The 19,350-nt window shown below is 36.1% G+C and overlaps 3 protein-coding genes across 9 annotated transcripts in view; 1 reads left to right on the top strand and 2 right to left on the bottom strand.

Moving 5' to 3' along the window:
* LOC134821282 (spermatogenesis-associated protein 4-like) overlaps positions 1-19,350 on the top strand; it is a 74,468-nt gene that overhangs the window by 49,175 nt on the left and 5,943 nt on the right. The gene's annotated exons all lie outside the window — the stretch shown is intronic.
* LOC134821276 (AP-3 complex subunit mu-1-like) lies at positions 42-16,526 on the bottom strand. 2 transcript variants are annotated; one of them, XM_063831992.1, is made up of 10 exons: positions 16,515-16,526; positions 4,453-4,491; positions 4,060-4,244; positions 3,022-3,134; positions 2,643-2,764; positions 2,355-2,514; positions 1,991-2,178; positions 1,670-1,772; positions 1,341-1,499; positions 42-1,155 (listed from the first exon to the last, which is right to left on the bottom strand). In XM_063831992.1, the coding sequence occupies exons 2-10, from the start codon at positions 4,488-4,490 to the stop codon at positions 970-972; spliced, it is 1,254 nt and encodes a 417-aa protein (XP_063688062.1). In that variant the 5' UTR covers position 4,491; positions 16,515-16,526; the 3' UTR covers positions 42-969. The 2 variants fall into 2 exon arrangements, with proteins under 2 accessions (XP_063688062.1, XP_063688061.1); XM_063831991.1 differs by lacking the exon at positions 16,515-16,526 and having other exon boundaries at positions 4,453-4,492.
* LOC134821278 (uncharacterized) lies at positions 8,447-12,547 on the bottom strand. Of its 4 annotated transcripts, none has more exons than XM_063831995.1 (7): positions 10,943-11,222; positions 10,749-10,805; positions 10,350-10,574; positions 10,009-10,215; positions 9,618-9,843; positions 9,004-9,363; positions 8,447-8,823 (listed from the first exon to the last, which is right to left on the bottom strand). In XM_063831995.1, the coding sequence occupies exons 3-7, from the start codon at positions 10,559-10,561 to the stop codon at positions 8,737-8,739; spliced, it is 1,092 nt and encodes a 363-aa protein (XP_063688065.1). In that variant the 5' UTR covers positions 10,562-10,574; positions 10,749-10,805; positions 10,943-11,222; the 3' UTR covers positions 8,447-8,736. The 4 variants fall into 4 exon arrangements, with proteins under 4 accessions (XP_063688065.1, XP_063688063.1, XP_063688066.1 ...); XM_063831993.1 differs by having other exon boundaries at positions 8,460-8,823; positions 10,893-11,222; XM_063831996.1 differs by having other exon boundaries at positions 8,460-8,823; positions 11,165-11,222.

The following is a 19,350-nucleotide window of genomic DNA, read 5'->3' as shown; positions in this document are numbered from 1 at the left end:
ATAAAATGAGAACAGCCCAGAAAAACACAATTCGATAAAAATTCCTAGACCAGCTGAGGAAACAAAAATAAAGTTCATTAATATTTCTCACGATAGAATTGAATTTAAATCATATCTTAGTCATTCAACAATACAATATAAAACATTTTCGACTAATTTCATTACATTATCATGTAGCTGTTAAATTAAATCATAATGACACAAATTTAACTGATTATCACAGTAACATCAAAACGGAATCATACTTCAGCATCGAAATATTTTAATAACTAAAATCGTATAATTTTAAAGTCACAACTTACATAGCATAGGACAAACTTAATTTGCGATTTTAAAATCGTTTTTAAGAACACAACGATGTATCCACTATCCAATTCCAAGGATAGAGATCAAAGAAGCCGAAAAAATCGTTTTATTCCCAGAGCCCACCAAAACAATTTAAACTTAAAACCATATTTCAATCTAGCCTCAAATCGGTACCCCATTCCCAATACCAATCATGTCATTCTACGAAGCTAACCGTTCATCAGACTGTCCAATCACCCCAAATCATTGATCGCTATGATAGTTAGAAGCGCAAACTTTATTTACTGTTAGTTATTCATTCTAAGTTTTAAAGCGATATTCTACGTCTAGAATAAAATGACTTGACAACTTCGACTGCTAAAAGTGGTTAATGACAATTAAAGAATCGCATTGCATTTAAGTATCCTGAATTCGCCGTCGTAATAATTTAACTCGTGTGTTTAAAGGATTAAAAGTTGAAACATTAAAGAGAAACTAGCATCAGTCAGCAAGTTAGTTGATGGGAACAAAATTTGTTCGGTCTTAGAAATTTCAGTTCATGTCACCATAAGTCATAACTTGTAGTTTGCTTCATAAAACACGTGATATGACGTCATATCACGTGACCTTTTACGATACATCATACAGCACTGGCCACTGTTACTCACTACTAATCACGAAACGTTAGGTTCTAACTTGGAAGTTGCCCGCTTTAGTGATGTACTTAACCCCCTTAAATGGCTTGTAGTTCTCGTTGAACATATCCAACCTGTTCACCTTCAGTCCACTCACAGCTAACTGCATTATCTTAAAGTCCACGTGGATTGTTGGGTGCGCGTCTTTACATTGGGAGCCTGCTGGAGCTGTACACTGAAGATGGGGACAGAGTTATACAAATCTTAGACAAACACTTTTATGTTGAAAAAAGATTCAGTCATATCAAATTAATTGGTCTAAGATATTTGTTGAATGGTGAAATGATGTAGATAAGAGATTGGCCCTGGAGGGGTAAACTGAACAACTTAATCAAGTGACCAGCTACAAAGTAAACTTACAGTGCCCCTCATGGTAGGAACTTTAAGAGGTTGTATTTTTCCGATATCCCATCTCAGCTGTTTTGAGCTAGGGTCAAAAGTGTAGGAGCCCACAGAGGTAGTCATCGAGCAGCCCGTCACATCCTTCGGCATCGGCACTGTTATTACTACGTTATCTACCTGGATTTAAATATGTTATATAATTAGTAAACTTTATTTTAAAATTGGGTAAAACACCAACACACCATGCCAGTTTGGTGACACGCCAATTTGTTGACTCAATTCTAACTTATGACTTAAGTTATTCGAATGAAATTAATAGCGTGGTGACGCAGTTTAATTAAACTAACAGTTTTTCCAAGTGTCTGTTTGGGTCCAACAGTAATGTCCACTTTTCCTTGACCGTCTTTAAAGTTTATCATTGCTCTAACATACACTGGAATCGCAACTTGACTGAAAAATATGTCAGAGCTGGAGCCCGTCATGATCTCTTAAACATAAATTAAGTACAAATTTCCAAATTTCAATTCAGAAACAGTCGTAGTACGATGTCATACTACGGCCATTTTCGTAAAATTTACTAAACTTAAGTGATAAAAGGCAGATCTATTATTGTTTTTATAGCAGTCAGTATAAGTTATAATATGTCTGTATACCAGTAAGTAACTTACTTTTGAGTACTGATATGATAACTCATGAGAACGAAGGAGCCGTCAGGAGGAACAAAAGAGAGTATCTTCTCGTTCTCCCAGCGTTTCAACCTGACACAGGGGTGGAAGGAGACATCGTCCAGTAATCGGGGGTTTATGAAGGACATACTGAGATCTGGCATACCGGACAAGTGCACATTGCAGTTTATCTGGGCGGGGGATTACATTGTTATCTTATTTTAGTTATCGTAATAATCTAGCGTAAACTACTGCCGCAATAATAATCAGTCATAAAGTTGTAACCAACAATTATTATGTAATATATCATTTTTAAGTACGATTGCATATAAATTTTATAATGATTCCAGACTGACGGGTTTCTTACATTTCCATGAATTTCAGCAGAAACGACAGTTCCGTTAGCATCAATAATAGCATCCACATCCTCTATACAATCAAAGTAAGCCTCGTTGTTCGCATACTTTACTCCTTGTCTTCTCCAAGGAACATTGGAGAGTTGGGAGCCTGGTAATACTGAGCTCACGCTGCAAATATTTGGGGTTAGTCATGGCGCTTATTTGTAGGTTTATGTGATAGAAAAGTGCAACATAATTATTTCATTTTAATGATTTAACAACTTTAAAATCAGACAAGTCAATTAGTTAAAACTTACCCTTCTTTGCCGGTGACCATTGAAACAGCCTTATTGATGATTGTTGGTGGTTTTATCAACTCTGTTAGAATATTTAGCTCTGTAGCCAAGGGAAACCCGTTATCCAGCATTTCTTCTAGTAGCTGAAAATTCAGTGTCATTAAAGTTATCGGTTTATACAATGGTTTCTGAGATGTTGTTACAAACCATTTAAATATTCACAGTTTTTTTAACATATTATCGAAGACATTATTTAGTAACCTGATACAGCATGAGCAGTGATCTGATATAGAGTCTCATTGAATGATCTTTGAAAATGACACAACAGTGAGAGAGACTGTTTGGTAATGAATTAAGGTCCATTTAACTGCAGTATCTAGTAGTATAATCAGAGACAAACCTGGTAAACAACAATTATATTGTCTTTAATAGCGCTCTCTGTGCACTCATCGAAGTATTCAGTAAAAGTGTCCATGACTCTGTGCATAAACTCTATCACAAATAATGGTTGAACTGAAAAGTGGGTTCGGATGAGTTATATATGGGTTAGTATTTGATCTAAGCGGCTGTCAGTAACGCAACTAAAACTAGATTAATAATAGTAATACACCAAATGCAAATGTTACAGCAACCCATCAAATACATCTACCTTACTCGGGATTATTACGACGGGTTTATTAACGACCGGTTAAAATATGGTTCGGGAAAAATATGGCGAAATTGCTCAAAACCCACCACATTTTCCCGGTCGCCATTTTACCGGTGTCCAACCTTTCAATTTTAGATTCAAAAATTTGGTCTCAGATGTAAATTTCCTTATTAGAGATAAGCAAGTTTAGAAATTTTCGCATTGCTAAAACTTGTGAAACAAGTCGAATTATCAATAATTGTTGAAAGTAGTGTATCAAATAACCATTATGCCTCAATTTGTAGAAAATCTTCGAAAGAATGCATCGTTCACATTGTTTAGAATTATGAATAAATGACTGATGAAACTGATTCATGTTATTGACAGTTTTAATTAATTCAAGTTTTAATTTAACTTTTACTTTTACTTTGAGTCCTATTTCATTATGTAGAGATAGTCAATACCTAAGAAATTAAAAATTGGCCTATTTAAATCAACTTTGACAATAAGGATATATGACAAGAATTGGGCAAAAAGGTGAATTTTTTGCAATTTTAGCCAAATGAAGTCGAAAAACCTACAACAAGTGTTCCAATAGGCTTCTTTAGTGAATATAAGACAACGATTAAAATATGAGCACCCATACCCCTTGGGAACCCTAAAAGCTGAGTCGGCGGGTTTATTAACGACCGGTGAAAATGTGGTTTGGGAAAAATATGGTGAAATTACCCTAAACCCGCCACTTTATCCCGGTCATAATAATCCCGAGTAAGGTAAGTCAAGAAAAATTGTTGACACAACAAAGCAAACCTTCCATTTGAGTAACTGCGACCAGATAGATCTTCTCTCTGTAAATACTAATCAAATAGTTTTTGTTTGCAGTTATGATAGGGGGAACATCTTCAGGTGTGGCTGCCTTAGTCTGGGCATCAAAGAACTGGTCACAAACTGATCTGCTTACTATAGATCTCCAATGTTTCTCAAGAAATATGTCTCTAGAAAAGAGTGAGTATGGACATTACAATATTAGCGCAGAGCAATAATAGAATAGTCAGAAATGTTGCACTAGTATCTAACAATGCATTTTTAGCAACAGCATTGGTCATGTCACATCTTGTCACAGCTCAAACATTTCCAAGAAAAAACTATTAAATATAAGACGAAAATGGTAAAACTGTGAATAATTCAATGTTAATAACTTACCCAGAATGATTGATGAAAAATATGCTGTTTATTAGCATCCTGGAGGGGGACTGGAGTTTATTTGATTATAGCTTAATAACAAAATAACAATAACTTGTGTTACCCAGAGGAGATAAAAGCCAATATCAATTGTACTTCAAAATAATAATAAAATGGTTTATAATATTTTTGACACTACCACACCATGATAAGTTTGGTAATAAATAATTTACAAGAATAAAAACAAAAAATCTTCAGGGCATAAAGTGTTCACGAACTAGCATGTTGAGATAAACCCACATTATAACCAATAATTTTTACTGCACAAGTACAAGTAGGACTAAGATATGGATTAATACTTCGCTAGCAGTGTCATCAGTGCTGTGTTAAAAAAGGACATCTTGGAAATTCCGAGAACAACCAGACAACGAGTCTAACGTTTATTCTTCTAAATAAATAAAATAACTTTTTGCTTAATGGAGCCAATACAAACTTTGTAACACTGTTCTTAAAAAATTCTCACTTCAAGCAATTGCCTAGAAACTTCCATTAACTTGATAAAATTGAGAACCAAAGCACTATTAATACAATCACAGGCAGCTGACTTAAAAAATACTTGGACTCCAAACAATTTCAATTGCAGTTATCTAATTGCAGCGGCACACACTTACTATAATTACTATCATGATTGTACTATAGGCTGAAAAGCTCTCAGATCGACTTTGGGCGTTTTTAACCACTTGATGTAATGTTTTAATTATTGAATATCTTTATTTATAATTTAGTTAATTTGATATTGATATAATAATAATAATAATAAATTAATGTTATTTTTATACAGCACCAAAAGGTTAAATAATTTAAATTTAACCCTTATGCACAGCTGTAAAAGATACTTAAATTAACGAGAGTGTGCATCTTTGCCTTAGACGGAGGTGGAACAAGAAACTGTTCAGAAAACAGGAGATAAAAACTGTAAAATATAACGTGACTAAATAAGGCAGATGCACCTAACAAGCAGATATCCAAGAAGGGTTAGCAGGTTTTCTAATAATAATAATAATAATAATAAATTAATGTTATTTTGATACAGCACCAAAAGGTTAAATAATTTAAATTTAACCCTTATGCTCAGCTGTAAATGATACCTAAATGACAGTAGAGATCGTGCATCTCGCCTTGGACTGGAATTAAAAACGGAAGTTTATAGCTACAAGTTAAATCCTGACTAAATAAGGCAGAAACACCTTTAACAAGAAGATATCCAAGAAAGGTTAGCAGGTTTTCTAACAAAACATATGAAAAATAGATGATGACCACAAGAAATCTACATGTATGAGACTCCAAATATATATAACTCCAAATATACAGAAATCACAGTATGAAACTCAACAGCCTAACAAATTTAAAAATCAGGTTTATAAAAATGAAATTCCCTGATGTATTAAAAATTCTATAAAAACTCAATAAAAATTCCTTAAAAAATCCATAGAAATTCTATAGACTCCAAATATACAAACAATCTGAAGTTTCCAATATACAATAAAAATTGATTGAAGAAGTTTACTGCAGAACAGTAACTGATGATAAAGATTATATCTGAAAATCCAATACAGTCATACCAAACAATCTGGGCAACATAAAAGTAGAGACAGTAAAAAAGAGAAGAAAAGATGCTCTAGTACTTGAGACAAAATACAAAGAATAAGGTAGCTTTCTCCCGGGTGCCAACCCAAAAAATGTTGGTGTCCCAGGATAGAGCCTCCTTTTCCGACCTACACTACAATTTTGTTGGCAGACACAGTGAAACGCAAAAAAAAAAGAAGATTATTACCTTAAATGTTGCCCAAAAATCCTTGAAAACTAATAGCCTAAAATAATTTAATTTAAAGCGTGAAATTGACCTGCTATAAGATAAACATTTTAATTAAATCTTAACCTTCAATAAAGGATTAGTTACTCAGTACAAATCAAAGGACTTTCTAAACAGGTGAGCTTTAAGTTGATATTGTTATTATTGAATAAGGTTAACTCCAGTGATAAATTATATTACTTTTTTAACAAAGGGACTTGGAGTATAAACGACCAAGTTCACATAAATGTCTACCAAACCAAGAATTCAGAAGACAAAGGTGGGTGCGTAAACTTCACGGTGTGCACTTTCCGATACTGTATCACCCTGGATTCTTTTCGACGTATTTTAGTAAAAGGTATATACCTTCTAGCCACTTTCTTCTATTCCAAGTCCCCTAAGATATCTGGTCTAAAAATCGTGCTAGTTAATATATAAAATATATTTTTGTTTGCTTTAATTGATACTAAATAGAATTGTTGTTATCTTGAAATTGTTGTTTAAATCTTGAAATAACTACAGAACAGATAAAACAATTACAGTAAAACCCCTATCTATCGTACAGTTTGGGCAAAGGAAAACAAGACAGTGAATTGTGGATTATGGTTCACAAGCACTTAGGTAAGGGGTAGAAAGTAGAATTAACGAGCCTGACAAGTTTACTGGACATCAGCATCGATTTATGAGACGTATTTCGAAGGATCTTATGATATCAAATTAAAAAGGAGGACATTTTTCCAACATTTTAGCGGGAAGGGAAGGGCTTGGCCGGGGTGAAGTAATATGGGGTTTACAGCAAATCAGGGGTCGATAAACTGAGGCTTGAAAATATGTTTGTTAGATCGTATAACCAAACGTCTTTTGCATTCTTGTACAAAGCTCTGTACAACAATTAGATAGTATACGTTCGCGTTATAACTTTATTGTATAAAGTTATGGTAAACTAAAATGTATAAATAACTAATATAAAGGATACCCCAACAAGATCGAAAATCTTTAATCTTGGTAGGCCTACCAAGAAAAAAACGAGGATGGATCCGGATCCCTCCTTGTTTTTTGTCTTTCTTACGTCTAAATCAGGATATTGCAAAGGCCTACGAAGTGTTTAACGTAAAAAGATCTTCAAAAGAAACACCATCGCGACTCTGTAAGGTGTACATGTACCCTGTATATATTGAGCAGTCATCAACCCTACATTAACTCTTACAGTGAGGTACATCAACTAGTAGCTAGAACAAATTCGTATCAAGCATGAAATCATCTGAGCTGACCAAGCATAACCTATCTTGCTAGTTTCTTGCTCGGTTCCCTTCACATATGAAAAAGCTCGAAAAGAGTGCCGTGCATAGGGATAAACACACTTGTTAAGATTTCTAATTAAGAAAGAATTAACATTAAAATACATTTTTGTGCATCAACTGCTAAAACTTTTGTCCTTTAAAAAAACCAACGTTCATAAACGCGTTAGCAGAAAAGTTTTAAAATCTAATTGCAACATTGTCATGATCATTCACCCCAGCGAAAGCCGCGGGCTTCATGCGCCGCTAAAACGTTTAAATTTCATTTTTATAATTCTCCCAAGACTCCTGTTAAGACAAATTGCGAATGTTTAGCTTTAAAACTACTCTGTTCTTAAAACAATTGTTTTAATCATCGAATACTGAAGAGTTCAATTCAATCCAAGGTAAATTGTTCAAATTATGAGTGATCATGAATGAAAAATGGATAATTTACACGTAAAATTTGCCTCAAAATTTGTCTTGAAAAATAACCATAACTCTGGCTATGATTTGAATTTTGAAAATTTAAAATGCTAGTGCCGCGCACAAAAGTGTTCTGCGCATTTAAAACGTGTCGATAATGCGCTCAAACCAATGTCGCGTTGGATAATAGAATCAAGTTGCCTTGGTTTCATGATTCTTTCCTGATATTGGAGCCAGCGTCAAATTTGACAGTTTGAATTCGCTTGTGTTCAACGCGCGTCATCTGTTTTACACGCTGTGTTAATAATACAAATATGTTGATGTACGCTGTGTTTGCGATTTAGTTAAACTGTTCATCGTCCACTGTTGCTCGATGGAAACTGCTTACATCACCTATGCTATGTTCATTATTGGATAGAGTTTTTGCTGATGCTGTCTGATATAATTGATAGTCGTTTAACCTTCTATATTTTAAATTAGCTCAAATATGAGAACGCAGCCGATAACAATCGTCAGCCCGTCCGATTTTGCAGACTTCGAACAATGGTATGTACTCTATTTTTAATAGCATGCTTTCATTAATCATAGTATTTAAAATCGTACTCTCTGGAAAAGGGTAAAATAAGTAACATTGTGTGTCAGTCATTTTATCTAAACTCTACTAAAACTTGAAGTCAACTCTTCAAACATATATCGGAAAACAAAAAAAATAAACGTAATGCATTTCACAATCAAACATTTTAAATTGTTCTATCTTTCTTCATTCCTTTTGTGGAAACCGGCTGTCCTAACAGGAACGGCACCTCTGGGCGGCTCGTTCACCGTCCTGGGTCTAACCTGGGAATAATAAGTCTTTAATTTTCGCACTTTTTCAGCAGGTTTATCGTCTAGTTGTATTTAAAACTAAGGTGCACTTTAAAGTTTCAAAATCTTGTTAGCTGGCAACTTAAATACCTTTTGATATAACTCTGACCTCAGTAAGAATGTAGCAATGTTTAAAAGTTTAAAATGTCAAACCTCTTTATTCTTCTTAGAGCCAGGTGTTTTATCGAACAGACAATCCTTTAGCTTGAGCTTCTGAGAGAGATTCTCTCCAGTAAAGGGGAGAGGGTAGAAGGAGTCTTCTTCTGGTATCTCTAGGAGTTTGCTGAAGGCGGGGAGCTTCTTGATCTTCGTAGCTACTGCTAGGTGGGCAAGTGACCCTTGTACCTCCCATACTGTAGCAGTCTGAGCCCCGTGGTGGTGTTGCCGGTGGAGTTGGCCATGAAAGTTCTCCACATCGATACTTGACACTGCTCTTGCAGCATACCCTTCTGGACAATCGCCGTAAATCTGTACTCTAGCTTGGATTGCAGCCAGTGTCGCCTCAAACAGCTCCTAAGGATAATTATTGTTGTTACAAATTTAAGAACTGTATCAACTTATTTGTTTGAGTCACAATATTACTGACAGGCCTGTTCAATTTTTAACTGCGACGAGAGTAAACTTGGCATTTACTGTGTGTTATAACCGGTCTGAGATGGGATTGTTTCATGGTAGAAAAGTTTAAACTATTTAAAGGATTACACACTATGTTGCCCACTATAACAAGCGAAGAAATTAAAACTCAAAAAATGTGATAAACTGTTTACCTTTGGCATACCCGTATCCTTCTCTAATTCATCACTATTAGTATTACTCCTATACATAGGTAGATGCTTGCCGATAGGGGGAAACTGCTGTAAACTAACAAATGATGTCAAGGTTTCCCACATTGCCACCCAACTTCGAAGCCGCTCTTTGACAGGGATGTATCGGTCATCTACTCCAATTAGGTAGTCGTAGCAAACTTTTGCCCAATCGGCTTCTTGGTAGTATCTGCAGGAATGCGGATTAAAAAATGTGATCAAACGAGAAATTTACACTTCATGCATCACCAATCACTTACTTAGTACTTACCTAGTTTTCGATGTTCTGGGATGACTAGTTTACACACTGCTGAGTATAAGTTGTATATAATTAATAATAAGTTAAGATTATTACCCCAGCTCACGCATAACATCCTGAACTTTTGGAGAATAAAAGGTCCGAGTCTGTTTGATGGACATTTGATCTTTACCCCCCAGGTCTAGCATAGACCTTGTTAGATTGGTGCGGGGGCGGTTTGAACCGTCTCTAGTCCCAGCCACTGCTTTCCAAGCGTCAGGGTTAACTCCAGGAATACGGCCGGAGTATGTAAACGTTCTAAGCCTGTAACACTAGCATATTAGTTTTTTTCCAAACATTCATTTCAAAATTAACTTTTGGCTTTGCTGCAATCACATTACCGACTTCAATCATACACTACATACTAACTTACTTCTGCAAGAATTCAAATTTAATACCTGTTCACGTTGTGGGTATAATCGAGCAGCTGATAAGTTTTCTTTCCTGCTACCATTGGAGGATTGTAGAAAACTATGCCAAATAAACGCTCCATTTCGTCAGCATATTCGCTTGTTTCTTTAAACTGTTTGTAGGCATCGGGAAAAGAGAAATAGGCGTATTCCCTTCGCCATATGCTTATCTGCGATGTTGCGAACGACTTGTCTACCATATTGAGAAGTTCTCTGGAAAAAGTGTTAATTGTTAAAAATTAAAATCAATGAAGCGCTTTGTAATACTTATACACAGTGTTAGTTACGTTCAGATAAGTCTATAAACCGGTTTGTTGATGCAGTTGCAGTGCGACAGATCTACTCGTTTATTGCGGGGAATGAATACTTAAAAACATTATCTTAAACCTCTTTCTGTTGTTGCTTCTGCCTTTCGAACTGTTGATCTTCTTGATATTGAATTGCCTGAAATAGATATATAATATATTGTTGCATCCATATTTATGTTAAGCAGATTGCAGTCTTCAGTTACACTGTACACAGTACACTTACATTCCTATTAGAACTGCAAAGTATCGAAACGATCCATCACACATCCTCACTTTATAATTGTAGTTAAGCGAACATTCTAGACTCTGCTATATTATGCTGTCAGATTATAATATGTGTAGCAGCTGAGCAACACGTGCGAGACTGAGACGCGCTCTGATACATCGAGCAATAACTAATAAGTTACACCCAGCCGTACAGTCACTTCTTGTTTAACTTCTAAGTCGCGTTGACTATAGCTATGTCGGCTCTCTCTCTCTGCTCAGTATTTTCACCTTCGATACTGTAATCCTGCTGCTCTTTGTGTTTATTTGGTGCCTTGATACGATTCTGATACGCATTCAATCTTTTCAATTTTGAAGCAGTCTCAGCTTGAAATTTGATATGCTACAGCCCTACACAGAACATCCATAGCTAAGTTAAACTAGGATTGGGAATTTTAGTAAAATGTCCACTACCATCCTCTTTAACTTAAATGATAAATCAGCTCATATTAAGATGTTTCATATTTGATATTTCCAGAAAGTATTTATAACCAAAACGTCGTTTAAAATCAAATACTTATATATAGATGCATTGTAATTTCATTTAAAGTTTTTACTGCTCTGTATCAGGTGCAAGTATGATCTTTACTTTATTTAACATCTGATGTTGCTCTCTTTGTAGGTGGCATGGTCATAATTATCTCATTTCTTGCTTACTGATAGAAAAATGAAACTGCAGCTGATTCTCACCCCTCTTAGTTATTCGTGTTACATGTATAGCAACTTAGAAAGCAAGAGTATTCAACAGTCAACACTACTGGCAAGTTTTTTGCCATAAACGTTTTTCACAACCCTGGTTACTTAAGACTGAACCCTTAACATTCATACAAATTTATTAACATCTGAGTATAAGCTTTATAGTGGTGTTCCTAAACTTCAATTTATTATCTTTTTGAAAGTGTCAGTTCAGTTACGAACATCTCTTACCTCAATCTGTTGTTTTTCCAAGAAGTCTCGCACTAAAATCATGTCCGGTCTACAAAGCGTGAGCAACTCCCTGCTTAGATCTTCATTTAATTCCATCACCGGGTTGTTCAGTAATATCATTGCGCACCCCACATGACCTAGAAAGAGGCATATGAATAATATGGTCAATGCTGTTTTCCACATTCTTCTTTTTAAAGTCACTTCAGTATTATTGATAAGCGTAAAGCAGTTGTTTACTGTATTACTGTGGAGTCATTTACCGTTAATTATCGCGTTATGAAGGGCTGTATCACCACTTGTGTCTCGTTTTAACAACTGAGAGTAACTTAGATTTTCCATAAGTCTCCGGGTTTCGTCCAGATCCCCTATCGTGCACGCATGTTGAAGTTTGTTGGTCTTGGTTAGATTATTGACAAATCCGAGGGCATCTGGAGTATCCCGTTTCTGTAAAGTGAATATTATGAATGTACAGTCAAACCTCTAGTCTATATACCGGGCCTCACGGGATATCAAGATAACACCTACCAGCAGTATAATATTAACTATGAATTCCTGTAATGCCTGGTTTTGTTTTCATACGCATTCATTCTAATTGGAGAAATTGTCACTCACATTTCCTGACACTAGAATTTGAGCATTCCGTTTCGAATTCTTCTTCCTTGATAAATTGGACTTCCTTCTGCGTGGCTTTCTTTTTTTTCCAGGTTCTGCGAGGAAATTTTGATAGCATTCAGTTTTTAAATTCTGTTCAATACTGTTGACATTACAACTATTGCAATTAAGTTACTATATACTAGTTCTAAGATTTCCGCCCTCCTCAGCAGAAGAGCACATTTGTAATGTATGTCATAAACATTACAATCACCGTCAAAGCCTAAGAAAGCACGTAAGGAGCGTACATGATGAAGTACGCCCAGCAAAATTTAACTGTGCCATCTGTGGTATATCCCACACAGATAGGCACAGGCTCAGAGCGCACATCCAGGACGTCCACAGAAGTGTGCAGCGACATCCATGTTTGTTGTGCATCAAAAATTTTAAACATAAAAGGACTTTAAATAGTCACATGAAAAAGAAGCATGAAATGGAGGGGTAAATTTTTCGCGTGACTATTTCAAGTTCTTTTTTAATTTGCAAAATGCAAGGGTTTATACAATAGCCAATATAATTATAGCCATGTTTTGTGCCACTGTCAATTCTATAAAATATCGTGGGAGCTGGATGTCGCTGCACGTTTGATTAATGTTTTTAATTTGGAGTTCTTAGACTTCTAATTCTACAGGGTAATCGAATAGTTCGACCGCCCTTTTTTACAGAACACTACTATGTGGTCGTTCTAAGGGGTATCCCATCAGGCTCCCTCCTCATTTAACCGTCAATCAAGTTGCCTATCATTCTGCTGAATTAACCGATACTAGAACGTCCTGGATGTGCGTAAGTGGTCGTTGACTTATTCAGCCGAGGGGTTCCAAAAGATTACGCTTGTTTTATTTTGACACAATAGCTATTGTGTAAAAATGATTATGAAGGTAGGAAGGGGACAGGGGTTCAAAATTGACTAATTGACGTGATAACGTAATATGTGAACGGTTCCTATCTGTTTTGTCGATAAACTACGAAATAATGACACTATAACAAGGTATATTTATATTAAACATTAGTGGGTGTCCTGAGAAATGATTTTGTTGCATTAATTACTCTTTTAAATGAAATATATCTATTTTAAGATATCAATTTCTAGATTCGAAGAGTACCTTTTCCGATGGTCTACATTTTTATGATAGATATTTATTTTACGGTGTTAATTTCTAGATTCAAAGAGTACCTGTTTCGATGGTCTCCAAAGCTATGGCGTCTTGTATGTTTGAGTCTGACTCATCATCTGTTTGATCCATGAAAACTAAATACATAGTAGGTTTTAAAAGGTACGAAAATTATCGGGGGGGATGGTTCCCCTATATCCCGGTAACCCGAGAGAATTCAAAGTCATAATAGAGTACGGTTATCTTAGTTATTATAGCATATTTAATAGTACGCTAACATATAATTGTCTAAATATCAGATAATTATGTACATAATATAAACATTGAAATTAATGTTCACAAGTTAGATGTCCATGGCGCCATAAATGTATAATACATTACATTCATTACAGCATGTTTTCATCTAGAACATTCCAGAACAACTCACTCAGGAATTCCACCAGTAAGAAAAATTCATCTCAGTACTCTATGTCACAATTATGAAACTATTTTAAGACTATTTCACACAATTTTAAGAAAGACAGCTTTGAGTAAATTTTTTGTTAGTCTAACAATAAATACCTCAGGTTGAAGGGATATAAACCGACGAAATAAATCACAACACAAATTCGGGCTAACAGCAGTTTTGGAACATACCACATTAAAAGGACCACCGCAACTGTTACCCATCAGGATCGCAGGTCAAGTCTACTTTACTTAATGGATAAATATAACAATTAAAACTAAAAGAATGTTTAAAAGTTGTCTCGAGGTTTTCTAAAACGTGGATTCTATTGACATATATTCTAAGAGTTGATGAATCCGGAATTTTGGAACATTTTCGGAACAAAAAATTGGGACGAAAGTCTTCGAGAATTTGATAAAATTTTAAACAAACCAAAGGCATGATACAGATTTGGCGCAAGCTTTGATAAAATTTGCGCGCACAAAGCCGCGCGCTATTTGCACGTGCATCGAATCATTCATAACTGACCACAAACATAAATGGAAGTAGGAGGGCCCTTCCATTACTAATTTGATATGTAGCTATATTGAAAATTTGCCCGAAACTGGAAACCACAATTTTACTAGTAGAAGAATTACTTGCCCGTTGACGTTAAAATTAAATGAATTTGATATTTCAGAACCCGACTGCTGATCTCAAATTTGAAGATTAACAATTCATTGGAACATGGAAAAGCTATATTGGAAAATACGTCAGATCAAGCTGAGAATGAATACATGTTTTGTGGGGAGAAAATCGGTAACTGGAAGTGGACCCTCTCAAGCAGTGATGAATTTCACAAAATGTTCAAAATACCACGACCGGCATCGAACCATGGACGTCCCTCATTCGCTGCCTGATCTCATAGCTTACAGATTACTCGTCTACGCTACTAAACCGTTGTCAGATACGTTCTTAGGTGGTATTTCCACAATAGTAATATGTGATGACAAATAGTGAATGATCTCTTTTTTTATGTTTTTAAAGATTCTATTTGATGTGTACAGTGTTTGTGTTGCATTCTAAAATAAACCGCAAATAAATTTCATGTCAATTTTAAATCTTCTAAGCCAATCTTTTAACTATAGTTGTCTTGTAAGCAGTAATAGTTACATTTTGATATTATACCTATATTTATTATTGTAATACTGTTGTATAATGCTGTTTCTTCCTCATTGTAGCTTACATATAGGATAGCATACTTTGCTATGATCTTTGATCACAGTTGACAATACTTGATTAGGGTTAATGATTGTACGCGTTTGAAATGTTGATTTGATATCATTATAACCTTTACTAATATTCAGATGAATGAATTTGATGTTTTATTTTTCCTCGGCACTATTGAAAATCCTTTAAGGGATGGAATCGGCACTGTCAAATATCTTTAAAAGGTTCGTGAACGAAATTACAATCGATCTCTTGACGAATTTCAGCCTAAAAATTGTTTTGACTCGCGTAGCAATATGAAGCCCGCGGCATTCGCCGGGGTGTCATTGTTATTAAACTGAAACTGACCCAGTGCGCGCGATTTCGTAAATCGAAGTGCAGAGCAAACATAATAATTTGTGCGGCACGTCAAAGCGGCACCGTTTTTCAAATCATAAATCATACCCAGAAAACCTTACCGCCTGCTGGGCTTGCTAGAGGTGATAGATTTTCAACAGCACGTATGGCGTCGCGCGTCACGTCAAGTTTACCTTTCGCACGCTGCATTGAGCCTAGTAGTCATGACAACGACATTTCTTTGCAAAGTTTAAAAGCTGTGATCATTTATTTAGCCCAAAATCAAACTTTTCGGTTTAATTCAGAATCTACGTTGTCCCCAATTTGGCTCCTGGGGAGCCAACTGTAAATTCACGAGACGGAAATTTTGTTGAAAACCGGAAGGTTCTATCTATTTTACTTTTGGAGATATACCCCAGATGGTAGGGTTTGCTGGGTATCGCTTTTTTAATATTTATTCCTAGTGAGCATAAATAAAACCCAAAACTAAATAATTTAAAAAAGTCAAAATATTTTTACTTCCTTCTACTTACTATTTTTTACTTTGTTCAATCCAAATAATTTTTTCCGGTTATTACGCCGCGCTAATTTAAAACTGTACTCAAGATAAGTGAACTATGATTTCGGTAAAGGTGGTTATTATATAGTGCCTTGCACGCTATTAATACAGTGCTTGCTAGTTTATTGCTTTATACTATTACATAGCTGGGCGGCGCTCAGCCTGTCATTCTGCCGAGTCTTTATATGTTTATAAACACAATAGCCTGGGGTCCCCAGGTAAACTATTACAATATTACCGGGCCTAGCTTGCTAGATTATTGCTCACTACTAGCTCGAAAAGAGCGATGCGCATTGGTGATCAGTGATTGGTCTCGTCCGTCAATGGTCAAGCAAATTGCACTACAAATTATTTTTTCGCCGATGGCGATCGCGATTAGATTTTGATTAACGGGTGAATACTCGTAAAATATTTTTTCTACTCGGCGCTCGTCCTGGTAGGTTATAAACATACAACAATCATTTTCTTAACGAGTTATGAGCAAATAACCATTTTTGTCAGACGCGCGCACGTGACAAGCTTGTAAAACGGTAGTTGAGCTGTTTATGCTTTAGAATTCAAGTTAGTTTTGATTTTAAAGTATTCGTGAAGATTGTATCAATACAAATTTGTGCACTTTAACTTTGAATACTTACCATTAAAATCGAAATCAGCATTTCCAATTTACAAATGTACACAGAATGGTCAAAATATAATTTTAACAGGTGATACTCATAAAATATTTGTTTCAAATATTAGACCGTCGACGAGTCCAACCCGGTGCGCGTCTAATTGGTAGGTTATAAACCTACAAAATATAATTGCGACCCTCTTCACCAATATTTATTACATGATTAATAAATACATTGCAGAGCAACGATCTCGATGGGTTGACATCGTCAATCAACATTAAACTTATTTTTTGCAAGAACATGAGCAGTAAAACGTTTAAGAAATTGATTGTGGTTAATGCCTCATAAATGCTTATTTAAAATGTATTGATGAGTTGAAGCAGCACTTGCACAAATTGATCGCCAAAATATGCAAATAAACTTATATTATATTAATACAGCTCTTAGAACGACCGTAAATGTTATTAATTATCATTTGCACTTTATACCAGAGAAATGTCTGCTGTGAAATATGTCTGCTGGGCCTGGGTAAAATTGAAAAGTCTTGATAATAGATGTAAAGCATCGATCACTTTTAGATGTCCCTCCTCATTTGGAGCCCCTCCTCATTTAACCCTCAATCACCGATTTCCCGATCATTCGTCTGTACTGAGTCGACCGGAGGAATTTGCACAGAAATCCTTAGCGCATTCTCTGTGATTGATGGCACAAGCAGGTATAAAATCTGTAACCTTCTGATCACGAGCTAGTCCCTTCAAGATGGAGCTGCTAACTGAGTTTCCGTGTTTACGTAAAACATGTAGTCAAGTCTTTCTTTAAATACACTCAGCTCAGTTTGTTTTATAAATACGGTTAATTTTGGCGAAGACTTCAGCGTCTTTAATTTTGATCATTTTAAAGGCTTCGCTGTCTTTAATTCATCGCAACCCATCCTAAAGTTTTCTGGTAGAAGTAAGGTCAGTGTGGAAATGTGCTTAATTATATCTGATCTAATTTGAGACCTGTTCTGGCGTCTTTAATTTTTTAATTTTGAAGCCTTGCTGTCTTACATTTTCTTCATTTGAAGGCTCCGTCTTTTTAAAGGGCATAAAACAAACTGAGTATACTCCTATACTGTAACTGACGTAGAAGTGACAGCTGACAAAGTAGAGGGTTGGGAGGGAAATTATGAAACAAGTGATTAATGATTATGTTAAAGTTACTTAAAAGTGGCATAACTTTACATGTTGGCCCTGGCATTTCATTTCGAGACATAAATGTCACAAATTACTGTATTCCTAATCATAGAAATGGAATTGTGACTCCACAGTTGCAGTGAAGTTTTGTTTCCATGGCAATATAAATTTTGATTATCATGCTCAAGTGCAGGGTACCAATAAATCTGGAAATATGCATGTACCTTAGCTCTTCAGGATATGCGGCCATTGTGTCAGTGACGTAACAAAGGGCCCCGCTGACCTTGCTGTGCGGGCAGTGGCGTAACTTAGGGCCCCGCAGACCCCGCTGTGCCGGGGGGGGGGGGGGGGGGGGGGGGGCGCCGTATAAGGGGGGCGCAATTTTCCTGAATTTTAGGCCCTTTCACTGAAAAAACGCCTTGTTTGTGTATTTCCCTGTCCAATTTAGCGTTCGGTCGACGCGAAAAAAATATTTGGGGTACCCTTTTTTGCTTCAGGGGGCGCAAAAAGCTGTTGGGGGGGGGGGGGGGGGGGGGGGGGGGGGGGGGCGAGAAAAAAGTACCCGACCTTTTTTTTTTCTTTTTTAAAAATTTTTTTAGGGACACAAAAAATTTTAGGGGGCGCTTTTCGTCACTGAGCGGGGGGGCGCCAACAGGCAAAGTTACGCCACTGTGTGCGGGGGTGCCATTTAAGGAGGGGGGGGGGGCGCCAAATCATTGTTTGAATGTAGGACAATTTTGTAAAACTTAACTGAGGTTTGCCTGATTTAATAGTCTATACGCTAATACCATGTCATCGTAAAGATCTTCGTTCTTTCTGAGCTGTTTGAGAATTTTATACCTCCTCTGGAATTCCAAGATGTAGTTGTCTATATCTTCTCCATCTCCTCTCCTGTATCCCTCAAAATCATCTATAGCCTTAAATAAAGACTGAGTACTGTCCTTCTTATACAGTTTGTCCAGTTCGGCAATGAGTTTATCAACTCCATCTTCTGCTCCTAGCACCTTTAATGTCATGTTTATAGAAACCTCCTGTGGTCTACCTTTCATGTTCATAATCAGCTTACTAGCTTGCTGTTTCGTTGATGCTGCGGTGCCAAGCTGCCATATTAGCACTTTCTTCTTCCATGTGCTGTAGTCAGCGCTGTCGTCTAAAACTGGTATCTCACAAAGACTCATAGTTATAGTTCGACTAAATAAATAAAAACTCTAAAACTGTCTCTCAAATTAGTCTCTAAATTAGTCTCTAAATTGTAGCCTAAATAACACACAAACAAAGTGCCACTGTCAGGTCGTTGCGTAGAACGTTTTCCGACTTCCTGCTATCACTGTTAGATGGCCTCTAGTTGAACAATAAAACCCGTATTTGTCGTATGTACAAAACCTGTAAAAC

The sequence above is a fragment of the Bolinopsis microptera genome, chromosome 9, assembly GCF_026151205.1.
Source record: "Bolinopsis microptera isolate Bmic1 chromosome 9, MBARI_Bmic_1.0, whole genome shotgun sequence".
NCBI lineage: Eukaryota > Metazoa > Ctenophora > Tentaculata > Lobata > Bolinopsidae > Bolinopsis > Bolinopsis microptera.
Note: the sequence above shows the minus strand (reverse complement) of the source record. Positions and strands in the feature narration are given on the sequence as shown.